At 45.8% G+C, this 19,561-nt stretch overlaps 2 protein-coding genes across 6 annotated transcripts in view; one reads left to right on the top strand and one right to left on the bottom strand.

Annotated features, from left to right (window-relative positions):
* LOC8062374 (E3 ubiquitin-protein ligase PUB23) lies at positions 2,774–4,346 on the top strand. Its single transcript, XM_002458772.2, has one exon. The coding sequence runs from the start codon at positions 2,837–2,839 to the stop codon at positions 4,061–4,063; it is 1,227 nt and encodes a 408-aa protein (XP_002458817.1). The 5' UTR covers positions 2,774–2,836; the 3' UTR covers positions 4,064–4,346.
* The window catches only part of LOC8062372 (protein HASTY 1), a 29,593-nt gene continuing 16,529 nt past the window's right edge, over positions 6,498–19,561 (bottom strand). For 4 of the 5 annotated variants that reach the window (XM_021456796.1, XM_021456797.1, XM_021456799.1 and 1 more), the window contains 11 exons: positions 19,458–19,538; positions 12,166–12,252; positions 10,174–10,275; positions 9,991–10,080; positions 9,818–9,898; positions 8,197–8,274; positions 7,994–8,089; positions 7,849–7,905; positions 7,708–7,752; positions 7,560–7,625; positions 6,498–6,717 (listed from right to left, as the gene is read on the bottom strand). In XM_021456796.1, the coding sequence (XP_021312471.1) occupies positions 6,664–6,717; positions 7,560–7,625; positions 7,708–7,752; positions 7,849–7,905; positions 7,994–8,089; positions 8,197–8,274; positions 9,818–9,898; positions 9,991–10,080; positions 10,174–10,275; positions 12,166–12,252; positions 19,458–19,538 (837 nt within the window). In that variant the 3' untranslated portion in view covers positions 6,498–6,663. The remainder of the gene's footprint in view (positions 6,718–7,559; positions 7,626–7,707; positions 7,753–7,848; positions 7,906–7,993; positions 8,090–8,196; positions 8,275–9,817; positions 9,899–9,990; positions 10,081–10,173; positions 10,276–12,165; positions 12,253–19,457; positions 19,539–19,561) is intronic. The other variant, XM_021456798.1, reaches the window with a different exon arrangement.

Below are 19,561 nucleotides of genomic sequence, written 5' to 3'. Positions count from 1 at the left end.
TTACATACCTATCAATATTTTGTGTACATCATGCAGACTAGCGAGATTACTTATCGTTTTCTTGTGTATATCACAAACATTAGTGTCAGATATTCATATCATGTATGTTTTTTTTAATAATCAGCAGACTACAATATCCAATTCTATGAACTACGTTTCTATCATTCCGATTGCATGTGATTTACATTGTTTTTTGGAGCTGTTTACTTATGAAGAGAAGCGAAGACATTGCCTCTGTTTTTATAAGCAAGATAATCATATCTGATCTCTTAGAAAGCGTAGCTTAAAAAGTTAGACAAATAGCAATGTAAGTTTTTTATTCTCTTTCACGTCTCATTTAAATTATTATTAGCATGGTGTTAAACTATTTATACTGTAATATGTGGAAGCTTCCAACTTAATCTTTAAATTTAGGACTTATCATATTATTTAGTGTATGTATACCGAATCATATTGCAAATTTTATGATCTTTTTTATTAAATTGGTAAATGAGTTTATCGAACTATAAATGCAAATTAAGTAAAAAAAAACAAGTGTATATGCAATTTTTTTGTGTGGTATATCCACAGATAAAATCTTAGTCACTGACCATTGGTACGGTGTGGTATTCTAGGGGGGAAAGTTTCATCGGTAGGCTAGGGAGGAAATTTTCACCGTGCCTAGTCCGTTGTTGAAAATCATATGACTGAAAACCACGAACATAATTACGCCATTAGCATATAACATCAAACATCAACGTGTACCAGCACCGGCCATCCTGACAGTGACTCGCAGTTAGCACTCGGACCGGTCAGCACTCAGCACTTGCAAGCTAAAACTCGCTAAGCCAGCACGAGCGCGCCAGTTCTTCACATGCCCGAACTCGGTGATGGTGAAAGCTACTCAGGTCAACGCCGCGTGCGTCCCCACAGGAGCGTTGAAAAAGGCAAATTCCCCATGCAATTTCCCAAACGAATCAATACTACTGTGTACGAGTAAGAATAAAAGGAGGAAGGAATAAATAAAGCAAAAAAAAGGCAAAAAGTAAACGGTGATGTCGGCGTTCGACGAGCACTACGATCAACCGATGATCCACAGGGAAATATGGAATCCTTCTCTGCGTCCGCACCCCGAAAAAAAAAGGTCAACTCGATAGAATAACAGTCGGCACCACCCCTCTTGTGTTCATGTCCACCACAAAAATCTGGCTAAATAATGCTGGGGCATCAGGGAATAAATCGATGGTTATTCTTGCTTTGCGATTCAAACAGTTCTTTATCGATCCTTGTGTACGAGTTTTCCAGCGAGAAACTTGTAGATTTAAAAGTATATCGTTGACATCAGGTACGTTTAGTTTAGTTTAGTTTAGTGGATCTAAAGCGCACGAATGACTGCACGAGGTAAGTTGCATAGGTAACTTCCAACGATACCATGTTGGTACGTGGTACGTGCACATGACTCTCTGATGATACAACTACTAATCCACCCCTAGATTTGAAAAAAAAAAACTCAGAGGGTGCGGAGATAGATCCTAGGCAGCTATATAACCCATGGCCCATTGATAGAGGAAAGCCTGAAGCCAACGAAAGATTCAGAAGGCAATTGACTAAAAAATGTGAGCAATGACACGCATAAACATATCAGATGTTCAGATCGCTCAGGTGAACAATTAAACAATCAACAGAAAATTTGCAGGTCAAGCAGACACCGCCAGCACGCCGGATGATCATCCAAACTGCGGGCAGCGTGCGCACATCTCTAGGGCTGGAGCATGGCAGTATTTCAGAGATCTGAATAAACAACAGCGTTAACAGAGCAGAGCCAGCGCGCCAATTGCAATGCCTGGCTTTCTCGGCTTTGTTAATCTCAACGTTGCCCAGGTCAACTTGTTGAGCCTCCCCACTCGTCCAATAATCCATCCACACATGTAGGCAACTTTGCGAATAGGCGCCTCCACTTGTGCTTATTTGTGCTAAGAGCTCCTTGATGGTTGACTTCCAACAAGATTGGAATCGCCACAGATGGCACTGGCAAACAATGTTAGCAGTACTTCGGACAACGGCTGCTGGACTATGATTCAAAGCAATGACTTGACTATGTGCTTGCATTTAAGTGAAATTGCAGTCTTAACATGAAATACTAAGTAGCGAAAGACATCAACTTTCCTAACTTATTGTGTTAATAAAGATATACATGAACAATTAATTAAAACTAAAAGCATTACGTCGACAAACCATTCCTACCTAGAAGTTGGAAGGTGTGTTTTCCGACTTTTAGCGGCAGGAGTTGAGTTAGAGCAAATTGAAGCGGGTGTTATGGATCCATAAATTCGTATATATACTGGGGATGCATATATGATAATCTTTTTGTGTTTTGGCATACTGCCAAGACTTTACATAGATTTGTCCGAGTTTAGATATGACTCCTCTTGCAAACCAACTACAATATGCTATATGTTTAATTTTCCTTGTAGACGTATTCATCGAACTGTCTAGATTGCGATGCGAGTCAAACTTTTAATAAAAACGAGGAGAAGTCAGAGTATGCACCCTTCAAACATTTCACTACCTCTGTTTATATACAGCAAAGTCATCAACCTTATAGGAGAACGAAGGACTAGTAGACCTTAATTTGCAGTGTCCTAAGGGTCTAAACCGGAAGAGCACCACAGCGATGTGACGCATGTGAACACCACCGGAGACGCGAGCGAATCCAGCACTCCGCCTTTAAACTAATCCGACGACAACCGCCCGCGCTACCACAACGCGCGCTCACCGTCCTCCTCTCCTGCCCCTGCCCGCAGTATAAAAGTTTCCTTCCGCCTCACATCTTCTCGTCAAACCCGATCCGTGGACAATGGCGAGCGCGCCTGCTGGCGAGGTGCCGTCCCACTTCCTCTGCCCCATCTCGCTGCAGCTCATGCGGGAACCCGTCACGCTGCCCACCGGCATCTCCTACGACCGCGCCGCTATCTCCCGCTGGCTGGCCGCGCCCGCGCCCGCCGGCGGCCGCACATGCCCGGTCACGCGCGTGCCGCTCCCGCCGCAGCCCCAGCTGACGCCCAACCACACCCTCCGCCGCCTCATCCACGCCTGGCTCGCGTCCCTCTCCCCCGAGGCGGAGGTCGACGAGGACGTGGCCGCGCTGCGGAGGCCCGTGCCGGGCGCCGAGGTGGCCGCGCTGCTGTCCCACGCCGCCGCGGCACAGGTTGAGGCGCTCAAGAGGCTGCGGGAGCTGGTGGCCGAGTGCGAGGACAACCGGGCGGTTCTCGAGTCCCAGGACGGGGTGTTCGACGCCTTGTCTCGCGTCGTCAGCAGTGCCGACGCGTGCTCGACGGCGCGCGAGGAGGCGGTCGGGGTGCTCGCGTCGCTGCGGATCCCGGAGCCGGAGCTGGCCGCCGTCGTGGCCAGGCACAGCAACCTGGGGGAGGCACTCACGGCCGTCCTCCGCTCGTCGAACGTGAAGTCGCGCGCGAACGCCGCTCTGCTCGTTCGGTCCCTCTCGGAAGCGGCCTGGCCGGCCTGGGTGATCGGGCTGAGCCAGGAGCTTCTCGCCGAGGTTGTCCGCGTGGTCCGCGACCGTGTCTCGACGCAGGCGACCAAGGCAGCGCTGCACGCCCTCGCCGCGCTCTGCCCCTACGGCCGGACCCGCGTCAAGATCGTGGGCGCGGGCTCGGTGCCGGCGATCGTGGACCTCCTGCTCGACGACCCCGAGAGGCGTGTCAACGAGGTCGCGCTCGTGGCGCTGGACCGGTTGTGCACGTGCGCCGAGGGTCGCGCTGAGCTGGTCGCGCACGCGGCGGGGCTGGCCGTGGTGGGCAAGAAGGTGCTGAGGGTGTCGGAGGCCGCGAGCGAGCGCGCGGTGCGCGTGCTGCGCTCCGTGGCGCGCCACGCGGCGACGCCTGCCGTGCTGCAGGAGATGGCGCAGTCCGGCGTCGTGGCCAAGCTCTGCGCGGCGCTGCGGTCCGAGCAGTGCGGGGTGAGGACCAAGGAGAGGGCGCATGAGGTGCTCAAGCTGCACTCCAGGACCTGGAGGAGCTCGCCCTGCCTGTCTCCAAAATTTTTGGAGCTCTACCCTTCATGACCATGGGGCTTCTTTTTCAGTTTTTCCTGTTGATTCATTCTTTTAATCTAGGCCTCAGATTGTGCCTGCGGAAGAAGAACACATCTGAGCTTTGCTTGGTTACCGAATTAGTGTAGGATGATGTAATCTTCTTGATCATCTGTTCAGTTCGGCGCACCTGATTTGTGCCAAGATGTTTAGACGGAGAATATTTTTCGTATTCACTGAACGAAGAATCAAGTACTGATAAAATCAAGGAAGGAGTCGCAGAATGAAAATGGAAAAGCTAAATCATACTCGAGCATTTCATGCGCAATCCATGCCTAAAATCGCTTTGTTTAACTAGGATGCAAGTTCAATTTGTTTGGGTCATTTGGTTAACATACAACTTGATAAAATGAACTGAGAATTAAACTACAATAGCTAAGTCAGAAAAAAAAAACAATAGTAGATAAGCACGTAAGCTATTAGATGATGTTTGCTATGACCACCGGGTACTAAAGCTAATTAAGCAACACATGCTGTAGTATTGCAAATCCCATTAATATTCTTAAGCCAACGTACTGAATTTGAACTAAATGTTTTTCATTGGAGATAGAAATAGCTGATCAAAGATGAAAACGAAATTGCTGCTACTACCAAAAATTAGAACACACACATACAAAAAAGAAAAGAATGAGGTACTCATGTCATACTAAAACGCTGAAATGTTGAATTTATGTATAATATGTTAAGATAGATTTAGCTATTAGATTTTTTTATCACAAAACATGTAACCGGATTTCTAGTTTATGTGTTGTTTTCCTTAAGTTAGTTCAGGTATTCTTTTTTTTTTTTTTAAAAATAATTAACTACAAGGATCCAAGTATTGCAACTCCAATTGATTTATCAGGTAATAATATGAAAGAAGATCCATCTTTTATCAAGCTTTGGTGCATTTTATACAGAGACATGAAACGTGACAAGAGGATGGTAGCATCCTCTTATGCAAGCTACAGCAAAAAGATTTTTAGTGTTGGCCTTGCGTGTAGTTTTCTTTGATGAATGGAATGCTAATATGTTGACCTTCTTAGAAAATATCCTGTAAATGACATCAAAAGTGCACTTCTGAAGTTCCAATTCTGCTAGTTAGTGTATTTTTCTTTATTAATATAGTCAACTGATGGAATGTCATGTTAGAATTCGCTATCAAAATGGTGGATTTCTCCTACTGTTTTTAAGTAGTAATAAAACACTATCACTAGTCCTAGCACATGAGAATCCCACTAGGAGACATTTACTACTGAAAAATTGTACTAAATCTTGAATGCTAAAACACTAGGAGAAGTCCGCCTAACTAGGAGAAGCCACAAATTCTGGTTGTGATTGCTTGAATTATTCCTGAGTTCAATTCGGATTTGTTATGTGCAAGGGTGTTGTACTTGAGCATTTTCCTTTAACTTATTTGTGTAGTATTTTAACCTTTGGTGTGAAACAATGGTATTCTAGCAGATAATTAATTCATTTGATTTGTTGGAGGTTCTATATTTAAGTAGTCTTTCAAATTTTCTTCATGCTCAGTTTAGAATTTTTGTTTGTTCTATGAATGATCACTTAGATGTATAGGTGAATTTGAGCATTGATGAAGTGAACTATTCAATAGGAGAGGATAATATGCTACTATGTATGCACTATGAAGAGCAATTTAATATGGCACCTCTTTGAATAACTGTTAACCATCTAGGTAAGGTATCCGAACAATGGACTCGATAACTTCACCCTCACAACCACAAACAAAAGACCAAACCGTCAGCACGAAATGCAAAAAGCAAGGGTTTTTTACAACTGATAAATTCCATACTCCAAACAGCTAAAGTTTTCTAAGAAAGTTATGCCACTTGAATAATTCACCTGTTAATGTTTTCTAGGAAAAGGAATTCACCTGTTCAATAAAGCATATATAAATCAAACAAATGCTCAATCCATCCTAAATTATAAGACGTTTGACTTTTTTAACACCATATTTAACCACTCGTCTTAAAAATCCATACAAAATAAGACTTCTTTTGTCGTGGCTAGGTTTTTGCTGAGCATGCCTCGTGTACTCAACCAGGCTAGAGGCAAGCGCCTACCAGTCAGGCCCACATCCAGGATGTAGTACTAGTAATCTCTGAGCATTGCGTATATCAAACAAGGCTTAATGACGATCGCAAAGAGTATCACCTTTCACCTATTCATCCTTCGATACAAATTCACCATACTGCATGATTTGAATCATAGTCCTAATCTAACGTTTTCACTACTCACTGATGACTTATAAAGAACATGATACCGAAGATTTGTCAATCCCCTCGACAGCTTCAGTTATACAGTACTATTCACTACACTACATGGATATTCAATCTGTTGGCAACATGGCGCACGCAGTATACGCTCATGCAGTGGTTTCACTAAAATGTCCTGAGATGACAAAAAGTTAACATGAATTGATTTCATTACAAATCACAAATTTAGTTAGCAACTGCATTACTTCACAGTAATTGCCTGGTTACATTTATATCAGGAAAAAAAGCATCACAATCACCCCGTAGAAAGCTAGTCAGTCTACAAAGGTACAAACGAGAAAGAAAGATGATGAAACATCATTCATTGCCTGTACCATGTTGAATTTGCTGCCCGTGCTTTTTCATCCATATCTAAGCAAATAATTTGAAAAATTAACAGAATGAATATGTATTCATGCCAAATTTACCAAGCTCAGCAAATGCAAACATTTGATTTTCACCAAATACAATGAAAAACACAAATTAATAGGAGCTACCAAATTTACAAGGGAATTTTGATTTAAAAATTGTGCGAACCAAAAAAATTGTTTCATAGGAATCAACATATTTTAGCACTGATAGTTTTTCACATAAACTATTCCTTACAGATTTTCTTACTTTTTATCAATCAGTTTCTTGATATAGCAGTATTTTATGAGAAAAAGAGGTCATATCATCAGCCAACAAAATTATTAACATGCTATATTTACTGCATTAAAAAACTGGGTCAGCCATGACTTGTCTGGATAGACAATATCAATTTGGGCACATGCAATGGGTTGGGTTAGAATAATGGTCCGAAGATCAGGGATTGGACACTCCACCCTCTTCTAGAGGCCACTTTGCCATGCTAAAGAGAGGCTGAGGTTTAATTAATTACTCATAGTGGTTTCTCATTGATGAACACTTTTTTGTTCCATGTGAATAGCCACTCTCATATTGCAACAGGGTAAATTGGGCATATTAGTTTTAATAGTGGAGTACATGGGTCTCCTTTTTGGTAAGACTGACCATGGTTTAGTTACAATGAACATACTAGGCATCTGCAGTAAGAATACTAACAGAAAATTCCTAAACCATGGGGGGAAGCTCCCCCGGCCTTTGCTCTAAGAAGGTGCTGTGCTTCCAACCTAGGTCAGACAGGAGTCTCAATGACTCCATAAATTCAAAACTCTAGCGGTACACCGCAAGAAGCTGGGCAGAAGAACACTAACCTTCCTCAATGGATCTTTAATAACACTATAGTGGTCATGCTCATAGTATCTTGTGTCCATCCAAAACTGAGAAAGTGATGGAAGGATGCATAAATAAACAAATACTACCCAAGCAACAATCAAGTTATGAAAATGCATAATTCAGTACCAGATCACGGCTTTTCATCCACCTCTCAGATTGTCCACCAACAACCTGGTAACAAACCAATAAGGAACATAAAATTTGTTTCTTAAAAGATCCACTGAGAATTAAAAAACAATAACAAAATTGTGGAGATTCATATCCCACCGCTGTGAAAGCATCTATCAGAGTTCTATCCTTCATACATAACATTTGCCGAAGATCCTGAAATTCAACAGATCGAATCAAGGTTCACTATTTACTTTAAAAACACAAATATTGGTATATATTGGTATTGTATAAAAGATCAGACCATAATTCCCCGAATAACATAACATTTTGGAAGGTGAAGCCCAGCAAAGACATCCTCCTCAAATTTATCTATGAGGTCTGAAAACCGTTTCTTCCCCTACAAAAGCACACATGGAAAAAAATGAAGCTTTAGAAAATAAATATAAGCATTTATTAGTTATGCATCCATAGTTGAACACAAGATAAAGGAAATGCTAGAAGTACCCATTCAATATCATCATCCACCAAGAAAAAATGCTCTGCGTCCAGCTCATCAATCAAACTTTGAAGTCTATTTATTAGCTGAAAATTCACAGATTCACACAACCAATTAGCAATGAGACCATAGGGAAATTGATATTGCAATTCCACAGATCAATACATATTGGACTCTGCATGCTTTTTGAATGTCTAATCTGAGCCCATGAACTGTGAAGAGATAAATGACATCACATTATAGAAATAACATGATAATACTCGCTCCATCCTTGAATAAATCAATTCTTAGTATCTTAAGTCAAACATTTAAAGTTTCACCAAATTTATAGAAAAGAGCGCCAAGATTTATGACACCAAATTAGAATCATTAGATACACCACAAACTATATTTTCATAATATGCTCATTTGGTGTCACAAATATTTGTACTTTTTTCTATAAATTCGGTCAAACATAAAAAAGTCTGACACAAGACAACTCTCGGTATGGATTTATTCAGGGACAAAGGGAGTATACTAGTACCTAGATCCTGTACTTCTCATTTAGTTACATTTATGAGAACACTTCTCACTTAGTCACCATAACATTAAACTCTTCCTTTAAGTCTTTCAAAGTTGGGTGTCCCACCTTTAGCATAAATCAGCATGTTGATGAAAAATGGATTAACATGAAATTCGAACTGACAAGTATCAAATCAAATCAAATACGCATGATCACCTAGAAATTCCTGCTACTCAAGCTATCAAGTTACACCCCAGGGATAGGCATGCAATAATGAACTGACAATGGTGCTAATTGTTTTGGCCATTGAAGCAAAATGCATATTGAAGGCTGGAAGCTGGATACATAAAGGAGCATGAATAGCAAGAAGCCTAAGCAATTGGCACATCATCTGAGGTGAAGAGGATGGCAAGGTACTTGGATTATTTGAAGCTAACAGCTGTAACTCTTACTACTTGTTTGTATAAGAATATAACTCCTTTTTGTTAATTAGAACTTAGAAGCTTCATAAGTGTTTCTGTGGTGGGAAACCAAAGATTCTTCTTTATAGCGAGACACTAGGATAGTGCTCCCAATTCTATTTGTCATGTACTCAAAATTTCTTTGTTCTAAAAGAAGATAGGAATGGACCTGGCATCTAGTATAGGTTTTACATTAGGGGTCCCATATAAGTAGCAGTGCACTAACATGTACTTCAAATTGCATGTATAACCCATTTTGCTCAAATACTTGAATAGTTGTATTTTACTACCTCCATCCCAAAAAAAAACATGTCAGTCTAGGTTTGTCCTAAGTCAAACTATTTTAAGTTTGACCAAATTTATAGAGAAGATTATTAACATTTATAAGACAAATAGGCATACAATAAAAATAAGTTCCAAAATGAATCTAATGATACTTATTTGGTAATCACAAAGGACAAAAATAGAATGTCAAGTTTTTTCGGGATGGTAGTGCCATATTCATGCCCTATTGCAGCAGCATATTTACTCAGTTATGAAAAATCGAGTGAGAAAGCATTTCCAGTCATAAATACATGCAAATTAATGAAGCAAACAACTTGAGAAAAAGAAACTAGATGTAGACTCAGCAAACATTAAAGACAAGCAGGACAATAGATCTAGTACCTGTTCATTTCCAATGATATTTTCCATATGTTTGACATATAAGCATAGTCGATCTTCCTCTTCGAAAAGTTGATCTCTTCGCTGTAAAATATAAACTTATTAAGCATTAAATTATCATTAAAATATTTGCAGGGGAAATAATTTATAAATAATGGTGTATTAGACATAGAAACCTCAAGTGACTTTTCACGGAGTTTGCAATCCAGATTCTGAAAGTGGCCACCAATAATATCATTATCAAGGGTGTTATTGAGAAAACCACCCTGCAAACCATAGGTGCAATGATTAACATCCAATTCAGCTGAAATGAATAGTGCTACATTTGGAAGCACATAAGTATATACTATCATTCTTACCTTTGATGATCTAACCTTACGGACATACTCATCTAAAGTGCCTGAAGCTAACTCCGTATCAAACTCTAGATGCAACTTTGCTTGTTCTTTTGCTTCATAATACTGGGGAGGAAAGAGAAAAGCAACATTTTCACAACAAATAAGGTAACTAAAGTGAATATCAAGAGCAGCAATAAACTAGTACTGAGATTAGTTTGATAGTGTGCAGTTTGGCTTGGCAAAATCATAAACACTGAACTTGTCTTTTTTTTCACAAAAGAAAAAGATGTTGATAATGACAAAGGCCATGACAATTTTTTTTTGAAAGGGCAGGAGCTCTGCCTTTCAATTAAGTTAGTGAAAAAGAGTTTATGTACAAAGGAGAGAACAGCCAAGAACACACTCCTAAAAGGGTATTAAGAACCCTAGGAACAAAGAAAACTCTTTCTACAGGGGCACAGACAAGAGGTACTAAGCGAGAGCGAAGGCCCTCCTCCTCTGCTCTATGTCTTCTTTGATTCTTGTGGCCACTTGTGACACTGTTTCTGAGGTATTATTAAAGATTCTCCTATTTCTCTCTTTCCAAATGTTCCAAAATGTGTAGATGACTACCCCATTGAGCCTTCTGCGTTCGGCGATTGGCACTTTTTTTACTGCCTCTTCCCACCGTGCTTTGATCTGCACTGGGTCACCCTGAGGCTGCGCCAGCAGAACATTGAAGTTCTCCTAGGAGAGAATTTGGTCCCAAACCGCCTTTGTAAAAGGGCAGCACAAGCAAAGATGTAGGCGGTTTCTAGGGGGCCATTGCAGAGGACACAGTGTTCATCATGAGGCCATCCTCTCTTTTGTAGGTTTTGGGCTGTGAGAATTTTGTCTTGTATTAGGATCCAGGCGAAGAACTTGCATTTGTTTTCTACCTGTGCTTTCCAAATCATGTCAGAACAGAAGAACCTGAATGACCCTTTGAATTGAATTCGATAAGCTGAACGGGTGGAGTAGACCCCATTCGGGGTCCAACGCCAAATGGCGGAATCTCGGACATTATGCTGTAGATGGACGTCTTGAATACTTATCCAAAGCGACACAAATTCTTCAATGTGGACGGTGGAGGTAATCCTTCCCCTTAGCGAACGCACCCAATTGTTGTTGATGAGTTCCTGCTGCACCGTTCGGTTCTTTCTTGATACGAGCCGGAATAGGTTTGGAGCTAGGTACCTTGGAGCTACACCATCGAGCCAATTATGGTGCCAGAAGCGAGTCTTAGCACCATCACCCACAGTAATTATAATTGAAGCGTTGAAAAGGAGGCGATCCACATCGTTACAAGGGAGTTCAAAGCCTAGCCACGGCTTGGAGTCCTCCACCCATTCTTGCCATAGCCAGCGCAGCCGGAGAGCTCTTCCAAATTTATCAAGGTCAGGCCATGACAATTTCAAATGATTGAAACATGAGCACCCTTGTAAAATTGAAGGGAACACAAATAAATGACACTGAAGGGAACACAAGTTTTGCAGTAGCAAATCAGGGACAACAGGACCATTGAGTATTAAATAAGGAGATTTCTCTAACGCGGAAAATGAAGCCTACATCTCAGAACCTTGACCTTTTGCTCTACTATAACACTATGCGGCCAGAAACCTGTGTTATTTACTTGGTATTATGTCCTCTAGATCCTGGGTTATTTATAAATGTCCTCTATTATAGCATCACATATCAATCGTGAAACCTTGAAAATACTGCTATTGTTTTATTGAGTTCAAAGGTTAAGTCTCATGTAAACTACCGAACTTGTAGACACATTGTTAGCATATATTGATCACCTGAAGTATACATCATATGTAGAAAAGACGAGAGGAGAAAAAAAGAGGGCATAGAATCTACTCTCAGAAACACCCCAAAATTAAAGCAGATATGAAGAACATAATAACCATAAGTAGAAAAAAATATGCTTGACATAAAAAATCAACTTTTATTGGGCAAGACACCAGATATTAATGTTACTGCATATCATACATTAAAGGCACTGTTCATCTTATTGATGTAATTCTGTGCAAAAGGTTGCAAATGTTCCAAAAAATCCACCGAGTCAGCTTGGAATGGCTGCAAAAAGAAATAATCAGTTCTTAAATCAAACTTTTAAGTGTTGGCATGAACTAATTGCAAATCTGAAATTAAACTGCCAGAGGGCAGCTTGGCTAGAGGCCGCTTGGATTGTATTGAACTTGCAATGAGAACTCACACCAATACAAGGGAGAGAGGGCTGCTGCATATATAGCCTAGAGAGCAGACAGCACCCCAACATGTCCCTGACAGATTCTAACCAACTAAAGCAAAACTGTCTAACAACAACTTGGTTCACAAGGCACCATATTCATCTTGGCTGCAAAGGAACCTATTAGGTAAAGTAAAACACAATTACAGTAAAGTAAATGGTAACTAGGCTAACACTAGGCTAACCCTGTCAATTCTCCCCCTTAGCCTTGTGTGCCTTGGGGTTGATCTGCTTCAAGCCAATTCTTCCCCTCATCTCCTGGAATTTTGCCTTGCCTAGAGACTTGGTCAGAATGTCAGCGAGCTGATCAGTAGTGGACACATGCTCAGCCTTGATAGTTCCATCTTCCAGGCAGCTTCTGAGGAAATGGTATTTGATCCTGACGTGCTTGCTCTTCTCATGGAAGGCTGGATTCTCTTCAGTTCCACCACCTCGACACTTCTGTCAAGGAGCTCAGCTAGCAGCCGTGACAACCACAGAGCTTGAGTAGCAGCAGTGGAAGCAGCAATGTATTCGGCTTCATAGCTAGAAAGAGCCACCACCTTCTGCTTGATGGAATGCCAACTGACCAAGCAGCCGTCGAGGAAGAAGAGTGACCCACTCGTGCTCTTACTCGTGTCAACGTCGCCGGCGAGGTCACTGTCGGTGTAGCCGATGAAGCGGGCGCTTCCTGGAGCCTTGGTGTAGTGGGGCCGTAGTCCAGCGTACCGGCGAGGTAGCGCAGGATTCGCTTGACCGCCCCTTGATGCTCGACAGTTGGCCGCTCCATGAACTGGCTCACATAGCCGACGGCGTAGGCCAGGTCAGGGCGTGTGTGCACCAGGTAGCGCAAGCTTCCGATGAGGCGCCGTTAGTGAGTGGGGTCGACCAGAGCAGCCGTGTTGTTCTTGCTGAGTCGAAGACGCTCCTCCATGGGAGTGTTGGCAGGATTGCAGCCATCCATGCACCCCAACTCGAGAATCCTCTTGGCATAGTTTGTCTGCCGCAGTGATCCCGGTGGCATCCTGGTGCACCTCGACGCCGAGGTAGAAGCTGAGTGCGCCGAGGTCGCTCATGTCGAAGATCTGCTTCATTTGAGCCTTGAACGCCTCCACTTCATCTTCCCCGGCGCCGGTAATGATCAGGTCGTCGACGTAGACGCCGACAAGCAGGACAGTGCGCCCACTGCCCCGCCTGTACATTGCCGCTTCGTGGGCGCTCTGCTGGAAGCCCAAAGCCTTCAAGGTGTTGTCCAGCTTTGCGTTCCACGCGCGCGGGGCTTGCCGTAGGCCGTAGAGAGCCTTGTGCGGCCTGTAGACCTTCCCTTCTTCTCCGACGACGGTGTAGCCTGGCGGCTGCTGCACGTACACCTCCTCCTTGAGGTCGCCGTTGAGAAATGCGGACTTAACGTCCATGTGATGGACACACCACCCTTTTTGAGCCGCTAGCGCGAGGAGGACCCGAACAAACTCCATGCGTGCCACCGGAGCGAACGCATCATCGTAGTCAATCCCCTCATACTGGACGAAGCCGCGCGCCACGAGCATGGCCTTGTGCTTGATCACCGCGCCCAGCTCGTTCTTCTTGAGCTTGAACACCCACTTCAGAGAGATGGGGCGGTGGCCAGCAGGGAGATTGACCAGCTCCCAGGTGGAATTCTGCTCCACCGACGCGAGCTCTTGCTCCATTGCTGCTCGCCAGGCTGGATCTTCCTTCGCCTTGGCGTAGCTGTCCGGCTCTCCGGCACGCGTCAGGTGGAGCTCGGCGAAGAGGCGCGGGGGAGGCTCCGGTGTGGGTGCGTCGCCAAGGATGTTTACCACCGTGCGGTATCGCAACGGCTCATCATCGTCGTGGTAGGCGTCGAGGCGATCTTCATTATCCTCGAGTGGAGTGGCGAATTCCATGCGGCCACTGTCCTAAGCTGGAGCCGATGAAGTTGCTGGTGACGCAGAGGAAGCAGGGTCTGGCGATGGTGGTGCAGGGGAAGCAGCGTGTGGCGGCGCCGTTGGTGATGGCGACGATGTCCGAGCGGAGGGCCCAATTGGGGTTGCCTCTCTCTGCTCGAACTCCCCCAGAGCTGGACTTGCCGGCGAGGAAGCATCTAGTGCCCCTTCTTGATCTCCCGGCGTCCAGAACTCGACAGTGAACTCGCTTCCTGTTGCTGCCGAACTTCCTGCGCCCGGTGTGGACCAATCCCAGTCGCGACCTTCATCAAACACCACATCACGGCTTACCTTGACCCGCTACGTGGCCGGATCAAGAATCCGGTAGGCCTTCGCCCCTTCCGCGTAGCCGATGAAGATGCCCGGCTTCCCGCGGTCATCGAGCTTGCGCAGCTGGCCCAAGTCCTTGATGTAGGCGACGCAGCCGAAGACCTTGAGATGGCTCACCGACGGCGCACGCCCGTGCCAGGCCTCGTACGGGGTCTTGCCCAGCAAGCTCTTGGTTGGTGATCGGTTGAGCAGGTGCACCGCCGTCACGACCGCTTCTCCCCAGTACTTGGCCGGCATCCTCCTCTGCTTCAACAGCGCACAGGCGGTGGCGACCACAGTCTGATTGCGGCGCTCGACCACTCCGTTCTACTGCGGCGAGTGAGGTGCTCTGAAGTGGCGTCGAACACCTTCGCCGGCGCAGCCGCGAACTCAGCAACGGTGAACTCCCCGTCGTTGTCGGTGCGCAAAACCTTCAGCGCGTGTCCGCTCTCCTTCTCTGCTTCCGCCTTGATCAGCTTCACGTCATCAGCAGCAGCGTCCTTGGTGGGCAGGAGGGCGACCCACATGTAGTGTGAGGCGTCATCCACCATCAGGAGGAAGTACCGACGCCCGCCAGGGGTCGCTGGCGTCACCGGGCCGCACAAGTCGACATGGACCAGCTCTAATGGATCCTCGGTGCGGTACTGCGCCTGCTGTGGGAACGGTCGCCGGCGCTGCTTGGTGACGACGCAAGTGTCGCAGAACCGCTCGTGCTTAATGACAGGGAGGTCGCGCGCCATGGAGTGCTGGCCGAGCTGGTGCAGTGCCTCGAAGTTGAGGTGGCCGAACCGCTCGTGCCAGAGCCAGTCGACGTTGTCCTTCCTTGCGGCGAGGCAGACCGGTTGCGCGGCGTCGAGGTGGAGCATGTAGAAGCGGCTGGGTCCGCAGTTCAACTTGACCAGGAGGCGCCCGCGTGGATCCCAGATGCGCAGCACGCTATGGTTGATCTCCACCTTGGACCCGCCTACATCAAGCTGGCCCAAACTCATGATGGAGTTGCGCAGTGCCGGGATGAAGTAGACGCCTTGCAGCACGCGGTGTTCTCCGTTCTTCACCTAGAACACGATGGAGCCGACGCCTTGAATCTCCACCCTTGACGCGCCGCCGAACTGTACCGAGCCGCGCACAGAAGTGTCGAGGTCGGAGAACAGCTCGCGACGGCCGGTCATGTGGTGGGTGGCGCCGCTGTCGAGGTACCAGCCGTTGAGCATGTCTTCGCCGCCGTTGTTGAGAAACGCGCGTGCTCTGGGCTCGTTGAAGTCGACGTCGGCCTTGGAGCAGAAACCGCGATCCGCATCCAGCTCGAGGAAGTCGTGGGCGAGGAAGAGGGCCGCTTCACCATCATCGGTCTGCGCGACGTGCGCTGCTCCGCAACGCTCGCGCCGAGCCTCGGGGCAGTCCTTTGCCCAGTGGCCGGGACGACGACAGTTGAGGCAGAGGTCGTCACGGTTGGCCTTGTGGTCGCCGTCGGCGCCTCCTGCCTTTGCTCCTTGCCCGCCGCCTTCACGTTCTCCTCCCTTGGCGGTTTTCCCCTTTCGCTTCCTCCCGCCACGCGGTCGTCGACGCGCTTCGCCACTGGAAGAAGCAGAGCCGCTCGCGCCACCCGCGTCCTTCTTCTTCTGCTTCTGGCGCGCCAGCCACTGCTCCTCCGTGAGCATGAGCTTGCTGCCGACGGACACGGGCTCGTGCGTAGGCTCGTCGTCGAGGTCGTCCACCGTCTTCAACCTCCCGATGACGTCCTCGATGGTGAGGTCCTGGAAGTCGAGCAGCGTCTCGATGGCGATCTTGAGCTGGGCGTACTTCTTGGGCGTAGCACGGAGTAGCTTCTCCACCGCTCGCTCCTCGTCGAGGTTCCTCTCGCCGTGGAGGATCATCTGCTGCTTCAGCGTGGCGAGGCGGAGGGCGAAGTCCTCGATCTGCTCCCTCGGACGGAAGGAGAGGTTCTCCCACTCTTTGCGCAGCCGTTGCAGCGTGGCGCGGCGGACGCGGTCGATGCCGATGCGTGCCGCGGCGATGGAGTTCCACACCTCCTTGGCGGTGAGCTTGTCCGCGAGCGACACCTGCATCTCCTGAGGAACTCCCACGATGATGGCCTCCAGCGCGCGCCGATCGTCGTGGTACGGGAGGTCGCCATACTCGACGGCGTCCCAGAGTTGGCGAGCCTGCATCTTGAGCCGCATGAGCGTGCTCCACTCATGGTAGTTAGACTTCGTCAGCATCGGCCATGGAGTCCCCGTGCCGCCGTCCTTGTACACCGTCTGGACCACTGGAGATCCTCGACGGTCTCCGCGTCCGCGACGACGAGCAGGCGACGGGGATTGAGCCCGGCGATGCCTCTCTGGGCTCCGCGACGGGCTCCCACGACGCGGATCAGGGCTCCTCCCGTGCGCGTGCGGCTCCCGGTCCAAAGGCGATCCTGTTTCCAATGCTATTCATCCTAGTGATGGATGTGCTGAGTCTCCTCATCACTAGAGCTTCTGAGGCCAGTTTTTGCATCCTCTTTTTCTCTGACTTTGGACAGTGATATTAGATTTTCTCTTGATCTGATAAATTTATTTGGTAAAGCGTTTGTGCTGAGAACAAATGTGCAGAAGAGTAGTGTTTTTCCCATAAAGTGCACTGACATGGATATTGCCACTGTACAGGATCACCTTCTTTATGAATTACTTTATTTCCCCTACAAATATCTTGGGATTCCACTCTTTCAGAAAATCACCAAGGGCTCGAGTCAAACACTTCATTGACCAGATTGATAATCCCCTACCTTGTTCGAAGGCCAATGTTCTTTAGGGATTTTGGTTCAGCATGTGCTCACATCCATGATGGTGCATCTGGTCATGACCATCGATCTACCTCCACCCCCAGGGTGTATGGCTGGATGATTGGCTTTATTAATCTGGCTGATCCTACCAATGGCAAGAACGTTAGCCTGATCGGCCTCCCTGGGAGGCTCTGATCATAACAACTCACTTCTTGCTTGACCCCCCTAAGCCCATGCGGGTTACAAGTAAATAGCCATCCAAGCTAATCCACTCCCTACAATCACTCCCCATCTTTCCATTATTCCTCCTAGCCAATTGCCTGAACAGCATGCAACAAACTAACCCAAATTAGCACCACCCAAGCCACCTGCTAACCACTTAAAGTTGTGGACTTGGTCTTCTTGAGGCATGTGCAAGATTTCCCAACAAAAGCGTCCGCAACACGGGTCATTAAGATACTCTCTGCTTCCACAAAAGAACTCTTCCGTTGACAAAAGAACGCAATTATGGGATCCTTGCCAGTCAAAGTAACTCAAGTTTAACCAAGTACAGTAAATTGTATTAGCATTTATTTCATCAAATAAATTTATTATGAAATTTATTCTATCACTAATCTAATGGTACTTATTTTGTATCATGAATGTTAGCACTTCGTGGCCAGGTTCAAGGTCTGCCCACCCTCCAAGGAGCTTGGTGGGCTGTGCACTTCGGATGAGGAGGTTGTGGCTTCAGAAGACAGACCCTACTCAGACCTTGAACTGTTTTCCCTATTCAAGTTCATAAGTGTGTTCAAGCTATTTTCTCCATGGCGGCAGTATATGTAGGGCAATGGAGCAGGTACTCTGTTCTCGAAAGATAGGTGGATTCATGGTCAAATAATTGCTGACCATGCACAAGTATTTGCTTTAGTTTCCAGGCTGAATAGCCAAAGAACAAACCGTAGAACAGTATTTCAGGCCCTCACCCAACCATGCGGGCCGCTAGGGCTCATCTGAGTATCTAACACTTTGGGAGATCATCGCTAAAGTGTCTTTGCAACTGAGGTTGAGGACTCAGCAAAATCTTCATATGCTACAGTTAGTTTCAGATCTTGGGAGAGAATTTGAAAATATTGGGTATTTGCCGGTCCTTCATGTGGCTTGTTCGGGACAGATGTTGGACGACGTATAGGCTTGCCAAGTGGGGTCTCCCACATCCTTCATGTTGCCTCCTTTGTGATCAAGAAGAGAACAACAACCATCTTCTGAAAGTTTGACCAGCATGAATCCCATAGCGACCACAGTTCACACATAAAATAAAATTCTCATGTCCCCCATGGCACATCGGTACCCTGTAGTCGAGTTCAGCATTGTTCATACTGGCTGACTATCACTACTTTTGTGCGACTTCTTTACTTCATCAACGACCATGTCCAAAATAAATTCCAGTTTCTAACCCTTTTAACACCAAGCCCTCGCATCAGCTCATCTAGGCTCATGGAAATGGCAGGAGAGTACAAAATGTTTTAGAGTCTATTTATTTATTACCTAAAGTCATCGATAGAACTACATGCCAGAATCAAAACTGATACATCCACTTCATATGCATAGAGACAAACCCTTCCAGAACCAGGTTTCATGATATTGCTTATATTTTTTTTTAAGATGTAGAATACCATGTTTAATAGTTCACTTTATTATATGGTTAATCTAGTGCATCAATTTATGAGGTTGCCAACCAATTATCTAATCCTATCCTAAATGCAGGAAACATTTTTTGACTTACAAGAGTGTATGTTTGTTGCTATAAATAACGTGCAGGAAACCTCTTTCTAATCCTATCCTAATTTATGAGTTGCTACTAAAGAATAGGTGATCAAAGCTCCTAGGTCAATGCTACTTCTTTAAGAAATAAAACACTAGAAAGTTCAACAATACAACTGTGGCTTCTATCCCCTTCTAAAGGTTCACAGTATTTGTTTGACTCCAACTCACTTGTGCAGTTATTCACTTAAAAGAATCAATTTTGGGTAGTAAAGAACTGACTCAACAAACAACTTACCTTAATGTTATCAACATAAACATCCAATCCATGTAGGATGCCAGTATAAGTAGGAAGATAACCTATGAACTCTTCTTCTATCTGATTGGAACCAAAAAAATAAC

Source organism: Sorghum bicolor, chromosome 3 (genome assembly GCF_000003195.3).
Source record: "Sorghum bicolor cultivar BTx623 chromosome 3, Sorghum_bicolor_NCBIv3, whole genome shotgun sequence".
Classification (NCBI taxonomy): domain Eukaryota; kingdom Viridiplantae; phylum Streptophyta; class Magnoliopsida; order Poales; family Poaceae; genus Sorghum; species Sorghum bicolor.
The sequence above is the reverse complement of the archived record's forward strand: the minus strand, read 5'-3'. Positions and strand labels throughout refer to the sequence as shown.

Excerpts from the sequence above, each read along its gene's own strand:
- LOC8062374 (XM_002458772.2), top strand. The coding sequence starts at position 2,837 with ATGGCGAGCGCGCCTGCTGGCGAGGTGCCGTCCCACTTCCTCTGCCCC.